Source organism: Paramisgurnus dabryanus, chromosome 6, assembly GCF_030506205.2.
Source record: "Paramisgurnus dabryanus chromosome 6, PD_genome_1.1, whole genome shotgun sequence".
Lineage (NCBI taxonomy): Eukaryota > Metazoa > Chordata > Actinopteri > Cypriniformes > Cobitidae > Paramisgurnus > Paramisgurnus dabryanus.
This window is the reverse complement of record NC_133342.1, coordinates 41635442-41650870: the sequence shown is the minus strand read 5'-3', so window position 1 is coordinate 41650870 and position 15429 is coordinate 41635442. Positions and strand designations below refer to the sequence as shown.

At 37.0% G+C, this 15429-nt stretch overlaps 1 protein-coding gene across 1 annotated transcript; it reads right to left on the bottom strand.

The window, feature by feature from the left end:
* Positions 1–223: 223 nt before the first annotated feature.
* On the bottom strand, positions 224–13723 carry LOC135767320 (macrophage mannose receptor 1-like). Its single transcript, XM_065276961.1, has 4 exons — positions 13400–13723; positions 12987–13316; positions 6361–6449; positions 224–355 (listed from the first exon to the last, which is right to left on the bottom strand). The coding sequence occupies exons 1-4, from the start codon at positions 13710–13712 to the stop codon at positions 224–226; spliced, it is 864 nt and encodes a 287-aa protein (XP_065133033.1). The 5' UTR covers positions 13713–13723.
* Positions 13724–15429: the final 1706 nt, after the last annotated feature.

The following is a 15429-nucleotide window of genomic DNA, read 5'->3' as shown; positions in this document are numbered from 1 at the left end:
TAATGTAACAATTATAATGATAAACTTTAACTTATAGCTCCATTTAAAAGTCATCTTAAAACAATTCATATAAGAGAATATATGAACTCATGGTCACATATAACTCATGGTCACATCAATCTTTACAAAAAATCTAGGTATTAAAAACACAGTTTAAATATGAAATATTTGTGTTTTGTATTCTCTTGAGACTGTTCTAAAGTTTTACATTAAAAACCTCAGTTCAGGGTTGTATATCACATGGAGTACTTGAATTAACTCTCTGTTCATTCAGATGAAACACCTCTCCATCTTCATCCTTTCTCCAGTTTATCTGTGCGTTCTCCAGTCCAAGGCTCTTCAGCTTTATATTTATCTGAAGACCAGCAAGAAAAAAAGAAAAACTTGAATAATCATGACACAATAGGCTACACATCACATTTGAATAATAATAATGATAATGGATTTACGTGATTCAATAGTGTACATTGGTTCAACGTGATTGAAACAATTTCTCTTAAAATAAAAATAACATGTAAACTCTACTTATTTACTTATACTTTACACAGATGAATTCTAACAGAATCAGATCAGTTTAACAAGATTAATACATGTTAAATCAACTTGACTGATTCATTTATGGCTAATTGCTATCTACACAGACAAAAAAGATTTTTCACTTTATTTAAACCATTAATTTTGACTTAACACCATTGTAGCAGGTTTCTCACACAATCTCTAAAATAGTGTGTTAAAGTTACAATTAAACAATATATTTTTGACCAACAATTAAACCGTCATCAACTGAATCATCGCTATTTCTTAAGCTTAAATTGTGCTACACTTATTTGAAGAATCATCAACAGTAGAACTGATGTACACTTCATGAAAAGTGGGATTTTCGTCCCCGTAAGCCCCTGTAGGCTCCCGAAAATCTCCCTAATTTTCGGCAGCTTTCCTCAATTTACACGCAGCGAGCGTCGCGTTTGTCTGTGTCACAAATTGTCATAAACAAACCATGACGTAGGTGGAGAGCCCCGCGCGGGTGTGATGCCTCTAATTAGCATATGAATAGCAGCTAAACCTCTGCCGGCCAGGTAGAGCGTCTCTGGCCTAATTAGCATGTGAATAGCAGCAAAACTAGAGTAATGGCCCACTTGAATGTAATCACTCAGTATTGGCTGAAGCCACAACTTTTAAACAAGTTAAATCCCCGTGAATGGTTTGCAGATCACTTCAAGCCAATCACAAGGGATTTTTCTTGTTTAAAAGTAGTGGCTTCAGCCAATACTGAGTGAGTAAATGCAAGTCGGGCCGTTACTCTAAAGAGGGGGGTTATAGGGCACCCTGGCTCATTATAAATGTAAACCCCAATAATAATAATAATAATAAATAATTTATGTTATAATCATTTTTTTATATATTAATGTCATTGTGCTATGTACTACATTATTCACAACATCAAGGAATATAAGAGAAAACAAAGAGGTTTATTTATAAACACACAGCTGTTTATTCAAAGAAAGAGCTTTATTTATAAACACACAACTATGTACAAAGCAGCATAATGTCTCTAATATTGTCCTCCAAACACGTCAAAAAGTGCCTAAGACGTTCGGGAAAGATCCCTAAAAATCTTTTTCAAAGTGATCAAAGTGTTAAAAAAAACCTCAAAAACGTTGTAAAAAACTTTTTCACGCGTATATGGTGAGTTGCCCTGTACTTTGGTATCGCCTCTAATCTGGATTGCAGCGTGGCACAGAGCTCGGAGAGTTCCAGGCTGCGAGAGGGCGGTGGCCGCACAATCCATCCAGACACCCCGCCAACAATGCCGTCTTCCTCATCAGACATGAGATCTATGGTGGCGCACTTCCAAATGTCCATCTCATCCTCAGCCAGCACACTTCGTCTCGCTTCCAGCAACTGTAATACAATCAATAAAGACAATAAATGACCTGAAAAATACTCACATTGCCAAAAAACTGATCTAATATAATAAATCTTACCCTTTTTCTTCTGGATCGACTCTGAGCTAAACTTTTCGCATTTTCCGCCTGCGATGCGAGTTCAGGTTGTTTGTATCTGAAACTCCGGCGTACCGACTCATAATACGTCTTACAGGCAGCTGGAAAACAATTAAATGAGACTGGTATTAATAAAAAGAGTCACGGTACAATTAAACAAGAAATGAGGAAAAACATTAGAAGTTATACTTACAAACAATGTCGTCAGTCTCAGCAGTAAATCTGGACTTGCTGAAATAGCCCCAAGCAAATCGGAGGTCACGGCTTTGTTATGAGGCGACGTTAGTCTGTGAAAACAAAATGTGCGGGTTTAAGCTAGGATCTATTAACGTATCTATTTCCTTATACAAGAATAAAAACATATTCTTTAAATCATAACGTTACCTTTGCTCTGGTTCATAGCGCCTGCAGTGTGCCTCAGAGAAGCCTCCTAAAAATTACAAGACAAAAAACACCTCTTAGTTACAAAACACACAGATTGGGCTACTTAAAAAAATATGCTTATACATAAAATTATTCTTACCGCAATCTTGGGATTGTGCACCCGTCTTCTCTTCTTGGAGAGTTACAAACACCAAACCAAACGTCTGTTACGCTCGTCGACACTGCTGTGAGCCGTGGCCATGACCTCGCACGTGATTGGACGAAGGCGAGAAGCCTGTCGGGCTCCTCCAATCACATGCGAGGTTATTGATATAAGGAAAATCTTGTGAGACGTGCGCGCATGCGTATGATATAAACAACAAACGCGATGTGCCGGAAGCTCTGTGTGATATCAACACAGTGTGCTGTCAGTTGAAAGATGGAAGTCCCAAGACTGAAGAAACGACCTCGGCGCTTCTGTAAACATTGCAACACTGAACTGTGTCATACACAGTATTTTGACCACAGAAAGCGCTATTTCAAAAATGGAGTTTGGGAGAAAAAAATCCATAAGGGCTACGTCAGATAACGTACAGAGCCTGCTGCTATCCAGTCATGTACCCGCTGTGAGTGATGTCCCGTCATGTGTAAAGACCCGGAGGATAACTTTACTGGAGTTAGATAGATTGGTGAAAGTGAAATGCCCCCGAGGACCCAGAAAAATAAGTGATTGAAGAATTTGAAGAAACGCACCCAGCGAATTGCAGTTCAGACAACGGTGAGCATAATTACATATTTTTTATATAAGCTTGGCTTGCTTTACGTATGTTATCATTTTAAACAATACTAAAACATATCTCCTGTTGTGTGGTAAGCATGAAATTACATTTGGATATACTAGTATAAAGTTCAATACATGCTAATCCAGAGCTGAAATGGGAAAACCTAACAATTTTCACCCACATGATTGTTTTCCACTCTTAAATTTCTGTTAGTTAACTAATGAAAGCAACTAAAGTATAAACACACTTTATAAAGTATTAAAAAATCCTAAAATGAAGTTGAAGTGGATGAATTTCCCACAAAGTACTAAACTGGTTCATTGCACTTAAGCTAGCTGTTTGAGATGCACATGATCTTTTTCAGCTACAGTTTTCAAATCTTTTCATACTCAAATGGCCATATTGATGAGAAATGAGCATATTAATTATGTTCTTTTTAAATCTCAAATGACCATATTAACAATGGGCTTTTCAATCTCAAATGGCCACATTCATGATGGACTTTTCAATCTCAAATGGCCATATTAACGATGGGCTTTTCAATCTCTAATTGTCCAATTGTGGTGCTGGGTATGTGCATTGCATGTGTTTTAAATATGTCCTTTAAATTTTCATAGGATGACTATGTGGATGACGAGGGGGAAATCCTTGCTGAGGAGCAGAGTGAAGCCTATCCTCACATACAAGATGGGGAGGAGCATGGAAGTGATCAGGCCAGAAGTGAAAAACCAGAACACTTGTTGATGAAACTTTTGGCCATGATGAAATGGACTGGTATTCTCCGTGACGACTTCTTACAGTATGTGGTTTGTCCAAAATGTATGACAGTGTACATGCTTACTGAAACCTATGAGCTCAGACGGGATGGTACAAAGGTTTGCAGGACTTGTGATCACATCCCATTCTACAATCACCCACAGCAGAGGTCTGCATTAAGGAAGAAATGTGGCTCTGCCTTGCTAACCAAGACTACATATTTGAGCAGTGAAGAGTATGTCCATCCAATACGTTCTTACTGATACAAGAGTGTTGTGCAGTCTCTGGGAGGACTTGTTAAAAGACTTGGATTTGAAGAGAAATTAGATGAAAGGCGAAAGCGGGAAATGCCAAAGGGTGTGTAAGGAGATGTATATGATGGACAAGTATGGCAGGATTACCAGTATGTGAATTCAATAACTGTAGTCATGCCACTATGCACAGTATTTGAGCTGTGATGTAATTGCACAAGTTTCCTTGCTTCATTCCCTTCCAGACAGACATTTTGTTGTTTGACATGTTGTTTGATGTTGTTTGCATAGAATGCACAAATTGAGCCTGATTAAAACTCTGTTAAAACAATTAAAATTGTTGAAATAAATTGTTTTGTGTATCTTTTTTTTTTACCTAACATTGGTTATTGCTAATGACATACAGAGATATTAATATATACTGTTAGCCTGGACAAACTGAATCTACTTAAAGGGATAGTTTAAAAAAATTAGGGAAAAATATTTTGAAAGTATTGTGATAAATGATGAAGAAAATATTTTGATAAATGATTGTCATTAAACTTAAAGATGATTTTGAATTACTCTGTCCAACATCTCCGCTTAGTTAACTGAGTTGAAAGATTTGCTATTTTTAATTCATTTATACTTATAATTCTCTTAGTGTTATAAATGGTATTATTACACAAAACTCATGACTAAGTCAGTCATTGAATAAACTTGATTCTCCACTGAAACACACACAAAACTGCGAAAAATACAATACAATGTTCTGTTTATGTCAATAAACACTGATCACCTGAACGGTGACTTTCATTAACAAAAATGGTAATTTATCATTTAAAACTAAACAACATGAATAATATTAGAGCATAAACCTCTATGACATTTTAACAAATATTTAAGTAGTTAAAGTTCTTATTAGTTCTTAAAACTGTAAAAAAGCTTAAATAATCATAATATTCAGGGACAAAGGATTATGGGTATAATATATATGTCCAAAACTCAAAATATTAAGTAATGTTTACATCATTAAGACAATATCTGGGTTAACAGTGTAGCATACTTTGAAAATAAATCAATTTAAGCTACAATTTAAGAGTTTGTAATTTGGCTATACTGATACCAGAGATTTTATTAAAATCAAAGTTTAAAACCTCTCAGAATGTCACCTGAGTAAAACTCCCCCAGCTGCTACCCTGATTTGCATTTGTATAGCTCACAGCATGTTCATTTACATGTTAAAGCCTCCCCTAGAATTAGGGGAAGGGGGGACAACTTCAGAGCAAGACCCACGTCAACTTCTGACAACTTACGGCAGTTTTCGGTGTTGGCTGCAAATTGTCATGCGCAGTCGTATACTTGGAGTTTCACAACAATCTACAGTGCCACATTCTGACGAAAATTCCACTTTTCATGCAGTGTTAATACAACTTAAATTATTCCAGTTAGGACTACGTGTCAGGAAATGGGGTAACACAAAACACGAACCCAGATGCGGACGTAACAACAAAAGGAATTTATTAAATACACGGGGAAAAACAGGAAAAAACAAAACCCACGAGGGGGCAAAACAAGACACGGGAAACACAGCACTAAACTGACACTAAACGTAACAAACTAACAATCAACTCTTCAAAACATAAACAGATCAAGACTAGATATAATACAAAAACTCACAGGAACCGACAGGGCATGAGACAAGACGAACGTGCACAGAACAGCAAACACAAGGACAATAAATAGGGACAAAGTAAATTACATACACCTGGAAAATAATCACGAGTAAGGGATCGGGGAAAAAGTGACGAGACCGGGAAATGCGTGGTCAGAATAAACCAATACTACAACCACACATTTCCCACATAGAACATATGTACTGTCAGAACCCTGCCATGCTAAACTAGATCTAAATACCAACAGGATCCGGCAGGATTCTGACACTACGTGCATAATTTATGCTACTGTAGTTAGTTAGTAGATTTAACATGATAAAAAGTAAATCATGTAAGATTAACATGTCTCAATTAAGTAATGGAGTTAAACGTTTATTTGAGGCACTTGACTGAAGCAGTGACTTTCCACAATGATTCGGTCTTAATTAGATATAATATGAAATTATTGAGTGCTTTCCCTACGGTTTCATGAATGGCAGTAACTTTAAATGATGCTTTGGATGGGCATCCAACACATTAACATGAATCTGATGACAAGATGGAGACAAACCTCATAAAGAATGGAATCCTGTACCGAAGGATCTTTCAAATTTTGTTTCCCATCACTGGAGAAGTTCAGTCTGACAATCTGTCTATTAGCTACAGAAATACAAAGGAAAGTTAATATATAAGTGTATGTATGTATAAGCTTATGTTCACTCAACTAAATTTTTTGAAATTCATGTTAAAAACTCAATTTGTGTTGAGCCAATTAACTTTACTTGCTTTTGTTGGACAGTTAAAAAAAAAAAAAAATTTAACATATGTAACGAATAGTGCTGACAGGACACACCAATGAGTTTACTGCATGACTATTTGCACATGATTACTTAAAGGCACAAAAGAGGATGTTTTTCGCCGACCGAGAATCCAAAAACGGTTACTGAGTTTTTTAAATGAGCGCATGCGTAAGAACAGCCTCCCGCCTTCACAGCTCATTTCTAGGGAACGCCTTCCTAAACTCGTGCACGAACGAGTGTTTGTTTGCCACAGGCATATGCTGTGTCGCGTCAGTGAATTCATTGTGTGAAATGATATGATAATAAACACATAAGACGTTAAAACGTTAGATCAGTCGACGCTAACTTACTCCCATTTCAACTAGCATGTAGCAGACTGGTCACTGCCTTACAACTACAGTACAATAACAACGTCAATATACCTGAATAACAGTACAACAATAATTACATCCACAAAGAAAGAATAATCACTGTTACCTGTTGAGAAGATTTTTTGCGAACTGCGCGTCTGTCTTGACACCTCTCTGTTCATTCATTGCTCTCCAGCGTTTAAATGTTTCTCCATTAACGACTCTGGTTACATTAAGTTACGTTCTTCTGACAATTTTCTCCTAATCCCAGCGGCTTTAAAAAAGTCTTTCTTTTGCGTCCTACTTCGGGTTTTTTCTCTTCCATGGTGCAAATTCGAGGAGGAAAGCAGGATCGACAATGAAAACAAACCGAAACTTAAGACGGAGTTTCATGCGCTATGCGCATACGTCGCCTGTGTAAAGTTATTGGAGCGCGCACGTATCTCACAAGGATCATAATGGCAGTGATTGACAAGCCAGAGGGCCAATGATGATTGCGATGACCGCAAGAGCAATTGGCTGATGTTTTTAAGGCCTTATCTTGTGCACAGATGACGTATATTAATATTATTACTTTCAGTGCACCTAATAAATAGTCTTTTATCATTTAGTAAAGACAGTTTCAAGTAATATTGCAAAAATGTATAAAACAAACATCCTCTTTTCCACCTTTAATGAGTAAAGCTGCATACATACCAGAATGGTATGAACATGCTCATCCTGAACCTAAGTGAAACACTCACACTTCACAGCTATGGTAATCCACAAAAATGTATACATAACAAAAAATTCTGAATTTTAACAGTAAAGAACAACAAACAATAACATCCTAGTCAACACGTGAGATCACGCAATGATCACAGTGACATCACATTATTCTTATACGGTGATAATCAAACTGTGAGCTACAGTATATGTGAGCTCATTGTGATTTCAAAATGTTTGAGCAGATTAAGAGGAGGCAATCGGCACAAGTGGGTGTACACAAGTACAGTGACCTCACATTGTGACCATGAAATGAGCACACAGTAAGTGTACCGTGACCTCACATTGTGACAATAGTTTGAGTGAACTTACATTGCTCACAATGAGGTCATCCCACACTCACTGTGCACTCATACTGTACTGTAGTCATGATGTGAGGTCACAGTACACTCACTGTGTGCTCATAGCATGGTCATAATATAAGGGCACAACAAACTTATTCTGTCATAGCAGGAAATCACATATAGTAATGTGCAAGAGTCTTCGGACACCAGGCTACACTTAAGATTTGTTGTTATTGCAATTGTATAGTGATCATATATAATTATTTCTCAATCTCTTTATTAGAGTACAACCAGAAAATACATGAAATGTGTATGTAGTATTAAAAGCAGTATAAAAGTATGAAAAGTTGAAGTGTCAAGTATTTAGGATAAGCCCCCCTTCCACTTGAGCAATAGTAGGCAGCTGCAGGATCTCTTAAACCTAAATGAAATTAAATCCTAATTTCTAATACTAATCGAATGCCTTCAGGACTTCTCCGTCTCCTCAAAAAAGCTCAATATGTCTTTTGTGCCTAGAGAAGTCACACTAAATACTGACTTATGCCTGAAGAAGACATTTAGTTCTGAAAATGGTTTTGTTTTTAATTTTATGTACATATTTTCTGTATTTTCTGTTTGTATCTTAAACAAGAGTTTTAATGAATGGACATTAAAACTTTGCTAAAACAACAAAGCTGGTGATGGTGGCCTAAGACTTTTGTACAGTACTGTTTTGTCACTTTTCCATTGCATAGTACCCCATGGTTTGGTTTGGTTTGGGTCTGGTCAGCTTACTTTTGGGAGCTTTTCCATTGGGTGCAGTACGTAGTACCCAATGCCAATTTTAATTTTGTGATTCAATTACTGAGAAATAAATAAATATATGGGAATGTACAACGATGCTCTCACTTGTATGATGTCACAGCAGTAGGCAGCGCAAATATAACGACACACCTATAATCCCTCCCACTCCAAAGTGTTACTAAACTCAATGGAAAAGCTAACCAAGCCAAACTGAGGCGAGCTGACTGGATGTGACCCAAACCAAACCATGGGGTACTGTAATGCAATAGAAAAGCGCCACACATGTCTGGAAAACTTTGGCCTTCTTACCTATACTTTCTAAGAAATATTATAGGAATGATCATAAAATAAAATTTAGGACACTTTTTATTTGCCTGATATTATTGTCAATTAAATTCTAATACTAATCGAATGCCTTCAGGACTTCTCCGTCTCCTCAAAAAAGCTCAATATGTCTTTTGTGCCTAGAGAAGTCACACTAAATACTGACTTATGCCTGAAGAAGACATTTAGTTCTGAAAATGGTTTTGTTTTTAATTTTATGTACATATTTCCTGTATTTTCTGTTTGTATCTTAAACAAGAGTTTTAATGGATGGACATTAAAACTTTGCTAAAACAACAAAGCTGGTGATGGTGGCCTAAGACTTTTGTACAGTACTGTTTTGTCACTTTTCCATTGCATAGTACCCCATGGTTTGGTTTGGTTTGGGTCAGGTCAGCTTACTTTTGGGAGCTTTTCCATTGGGTGCAGTACGTAGTACCCGATACCAATTTTAATTTTGTGATTCAATTACTGAGAAATAAATAAATATATGGGAATGTACAACGATGCTCTCACTTGTATGATGTCACAGCAGTAGGCAGCGCAAATATAACGACACACCTATAATCCCTCCCACTCCAAAGTGTTACTAAACTCATTGGAAAAGCTAACCAAGCCAAACTGAGGCGAGCTGACTGGATGTGACCCAAACCAAACCATGGGGTACTGTAATGCAATAGAAAAGCGCCACACATGTCTGGAAAACTTTGGCCTTCTTACCTATACTTTCTAAGAAATATTATAGGAATGATCATAAAATAAAATTTAGGACACTTTTTATTTGCCTGATATTATTGTCAATTAAATTCTAATACTAATCGAATGCCTTCAGGACTTCTCCGTCTCCTCAAAAAAGCTCAATATGTGTTTTGTGCCTAGAGAAGTCACACTAAATACTGACTTATGCCTGAAGAAGACATTTAGTTCTGAAAATGGTTTTGTTTTTAATTTTATGTACATATTTCCTGTATTTTCTGTTTGTATCTTAAACTAGAGTTTTAATGGATGGACATTAAAACTTTGCTAAAACAACAAAGCTGGTGATGGTGGCCTAAGACTTTTGTACAGTACTGTTTTGTCACTTTTCCATTGCATAGTACCCCATGGTTTGGTTTGGTTTGGGTCAGGTCAGCTTACTTTTGGGAGCTTTTCCATTGGGTGCAGAACGTAGTACCCGATACTTTTTTCGTACCACCTCGGTTGGGGTTCCAAGCGACCTGAGCTGATACCAAACGTGACGCGAAAACACAGTAGATCACTGATTGGTCTAAGAGAGAATTGGCACTATCAGCGTCATTGCTATAATGTAAAAGATTAGCTTTACCTTTGTGCTAGCTTGTGCTGTCTCAAGTAAACATGTTGTCATCTGTGCTCTGCTATAAGTTCCCAAACTCCCTTTTAGCGATGAAAAACATCCACAGATTGAGAATCAGGAACACAATACCAGTTTTTTCCAGACTTGCAGTTTGTGGTGCAACATTCGCGACGGGCACGTCAGCATTATATGGTTAAATGCAACTTAAATTAGGCTCTGCGGAGCACCATCGAATGACGCTACGGGTCGGGTGTTTATACAGAAACTGTCATGTGAGACAGAGGTAGTGATAAATGCGATGTGCAAACATCTATTTGTGGTGGCCAATTTTAATTTTGTGATTCAATTACTGAGAAATAAATAAATATATGGGAATGTACAACGATGCTCTCACTTGTATGATGTCACAGCAGTAGGCAGCGCAAATATAACGACACACCTATAATCCCTCCCACTCCAAAGTGTTACTAAACTCAATGGAAAAGCTAACCAAGCCAAAGTGAGGCGAGCTGACTGGATGTGACCCAAACCAAACCATGGGGTACTGTAATGCAATAGAAAAGCGCCACACATGTCTGGAAAACTTTGGCCTTCTTACCTATAATTTCTAAGAAATATTATAGGAATGATCATAAAATAAAATTTAGGACACTTTTTATTTGCCTGATATTATTGTCAATTAAATGGTTTTAGAATTTAGCAATTAGGAAACTCACATTAGCTCTCTGAGTGACATCTGGAACTTTGTATAGCATGTGTTTTATGGGTAGTATGAGCTCCTAGTGAGTGTGCAGTATAGTTACACTTTTAGATCACTGTGACCCACACATTGTGACAACATTATGAGGATCTTGTGAGCTCACGGTGATTTCACTGTGAGATCAAACTTATCTTAATTAAACTGAGCAAGCAGTTAATCGATTTAACTTAGTTGAGTATTTTCAGCAAAGAAAATATAAATTTATGTCAAAGAGTTACTTGTTTAAGTCAGTTTATGCATTGAAATTGTGTTTTGAAAAAAAAAACTAAAACAAAAGTGTAGCATTAAACTAAACTGCTTAAGCACATCAAACAATACATTTTGTTTATTTTTGAAGTGTATATATGATTTGTGAATTCAGTTTAGAAGAGACACTTTTATATTTTGTGTATTTAAGTTAAAGTTGTTTTAATTATTATGTGTATTCATTGTAATTTTAACCCATGGGCGTCGAAAACAAATGAAAAGTGGGTGGGTCCCCACGTCAACCCCCCCCCTGCCACCCGAAAAGTACATTTACTGCAATAGATGCAATTTTCATGTTTCCTTTTAATTAGCCAGAACATTTGCGTTTATTAAATAAAAGACAGTATTGCGGTCGGAATTCTGGTAATAGCCCTTTAAATATTTTGCAAATAATGACAGATGTCATATTTCATTTATTTTGCTCTGTGACATTTTTTTTCTCTACTCTGCTGACAGTAAACAGTTTATTTTTTGTTTATTTTTTATTTTGAGGAAATAAAAGGTAAGAAAAACGAATGAAGGTAAACTGATACAATTTTTGTATACCTTTTTTATTTGTTATACCCAATCTCTCTCTCTCTTAGAGAAATATAAATGTGAGATTCTGGAAATTAGATCTATTTATTTAATGGTATACGTCGGGAAACATGTTGTCATAAGACTTTGAGCATGTGTACTTCCAAAATACAATCGGTATGACTTTATGAATCATTTGCAAATGTACCTCGCAAATAATGTTAATACGTAAAGACGTTCAACTCTGTGATATCGCAAAAAAAAGTAATTGCAGGCTTCTGTAAAAAACTTGAAAATTATCCAGCGATCGTGGCACCATAATCAAAATAAACTATTACTGTAGTAAAAATATTTTAATGAGTAGCCTACACTTTTAACATAGGTTTGAAAGGAACATGTGTCAATTGTCATTAAAAGCATATCCTTTTAACAGGAGTCTCCGCGCACAGCCGCAATTCTTCTGGCATCTCTCCCCCTCATCTCCTTCTTTTTTTCTTCGGTTATTTGAACTTGGGGCTCGAGTCCGACCTAAGGTTCGAGCTGCCTTTAAGAACAGCAGGCTAAGTTCGTTTACCATTAATTATTAAGACTAAATGGGCAGACAAACTCGTGAAACAGTGAAAGTAAAACAATCCGAAATATGGTTTTAAACGTCTATAGAAAATATACTACAAATAAAGCAGTTATTAATTTTCCTAATGCATGGTTGTTTGACCTTTACTTTCGCTTAAAACATTATACATTTCGCAAAGGAGGTTTTTCAGCACTTTGTTCGAACAGCACCCTCCGTGAATTTCCTTTTTAAAGCTGAAACGGGTCAGCGGTGTAAAAAAGCATAGGTTGGGGATCCCTGCTCTAGTGGAATGGATTTTGACTAACAGCGTTTTGATACGTGAACAGAAAAATGCGCTAAATTAGAGAAAAAGTGGGTGGGTCCATTATCATTGGTCTTTAAAAGTGGGTGGGTCCTGTCCCACCCACATAAAATGGTTCCGACGCCCATGTTTTAACCCATGACCTTTGTGCTGCTGAAAAGTTAATTTGTTAAACTCACCTCCATTGCAGATGAAATAGTGCTTTTGGTCACAGCTGTATCGAACCCATTTCCCAGAGTCAGTTGTTGACATAGCAACACAGTTACCATATTTCCCCAATGGATGTCCTGCTGCCCAGTTTTTAAAGGTGAGGTTCCACTGATCAGACCACTGCCAAGAGTCTGAGTACAGACCGATCCAGAAGCTAGGAGAATTTCCAAGAACTGCATGTAGCTGTTGCTGCTCTTGAGAGTTTTGGACAGTGGCCAGATCAGTGTAATGCTGTCTGCAGTAACTCTGAGCATCTGTCCAGTTTTTCAAATAATTTATTTTGACATATCCAGTACTTGCTATTGAAAGATGCCAAATAAAAACACATCTCAGCTCCTCTTAAATAAACTGAATGTTAAAAGCCAGTAAACTGACTACTTACCATTGTAACACGCAAAACGTCTGGAGTTTTCACACTCCCCATCGTACCAAGCATTATAGTAATTTAAAACACAATCTCCACTTCCATAGGGTTCTAATATGTCCCATGCATTGTACTGTGAAATGGTATCTTCTCCATTTGACCAAACCCAACGCTTCTGTGCTGCCTTCTGCAGTCCAATCCATACTGATCCTTTGTACCCATCCGTTTCATTCACTAAATCTATCATCCTGTTCACATCATCCATCGAGTCTACAGTAGCCAGATCAGTGTATCTCTCTCTACAGTAACTCTGAGCATCTGTCCATGTCATACTTATTTTTATGTACTGATAATTTCGCCAAAGACCAGAAGCACTGCACAGAAGTCCTGTTAAAATGAACATGTTTAAATATATTCATGTACACACATATACTTGTGCAAACAGATTTAAATAATGGCACCAACCTGACAGCAGAAGCAGCACAAACAAACTCATGTTCATAACTGCTGTTACAGTTCCTCGCTGATGTTTCACCATCACTGGTACGAGCAACCAACTATTCAAGCAAAGACAATGTGACAAAGATTGCTCATAAATTTATTATTTGTTCTAATGTTAATGTTAACTTGATTTTAACAATATCTAAAATTTATACAAACTAGTTTTTTGTGTCGTAACCCTATAAGGATCAAACAGGTCAAAAACAATTGAAACAATAATCAGGCCTGTTTCGTGTAGAACTTTTTTATGGTGGGACAAGTGACCGGGCCAGTAGAAAAAAATAGCGTTAAGCCCTGCAATAATTAATTACTGTTAATTTTATCACCTATTTTTTATTTAGTCTTAGTCTTGTGCCAAATGTCCTTGTTAGTTTTAGTCATATTTAGACATTAAAGGTGTAGCGGAGGATTTTCTCGAATTTTTGAAAAGAACCGCCCTCTCTACTTTTTTAAAAATGCAATTTGCGCAACACTCCTGATTGACAACTAGGAGGACCAATAGTCTTGATGATCCACCCGGAAAAAGAAAATCCATAACATATCTTTTTTGGTTAACTAAAAGTCTCATCATTTTAGTCTAGTTTTAGTCAAAAGAAAGCTCAATATGTCTTAGTAAAGTTTTAGTTACATTTGTTTAGTCTTTTTTTAATTAAATTATTTCTGAGATTATTTCTGATAACCATTTCAGTCAAATAGTGTTTCACATATCTCAAATATTGGTTAATTGTCATAGTCACCTGACAAAATACACATCTTGCTCAATGTAGTTATGTGTTGCAGCTACAGGGTGGCAGCAACAGCCACAGGCTTGTAGCAACAGTAGCATGAGACCTGTACTAACTTGAGCAACAACGCAAACTCATTCAGTGTATTTTGAAGGCATAACATAACTGTAAACATTTTAGTCCCGTCTATTTTCGTCAACAATAATGCATGTTATTTAGTTTTAGTCAGCATTTTTGGACATCTGTGCAGTCTTGTCATCGTCTCGTCTTTAGCCCAGAATACACTGCAGGACTTTTGCCCTCCTATAAGATAAATACCTTATCACACTGTGCGACATGGATCGTTTAAACTCGTGTACGACAGGCATGTAGAATGCACGATGATGACACGGAAGCTTCGGCGGCTGCATCACACGTTAGTACAACGTCACAAGTATGTGCTTGTGGAAAACAAATTCCAGCGCGCAGGTCGTAGCAGCAAACACACTGTGCGGTGATCATGCCGAATTTCTGACACTGCCAGAAAACTATCTTTGGATGCAAGACCAAGAAAACGGCTGTCTTTGAACCGGTCTCATTGTACGACATAGGACCACCGATGGAGAGCCACGATCACAGAAATCGCGATGATTGTTTTACGATGGCAATCTTTCGCCTGGGACAGCCAATAATCGTGCAGTGTATCCCGGGCTTTAGTCATGGAAAAAAGGTTGTTGACGAATGTCAGGGTATTATAATGTTGTTATGTGTTACAACATCCACCCGCAAGGGGGCCTTAGAGAGCTATAGAAGGGTGAGTAAATCTAGACGAGCAAGTGTGTA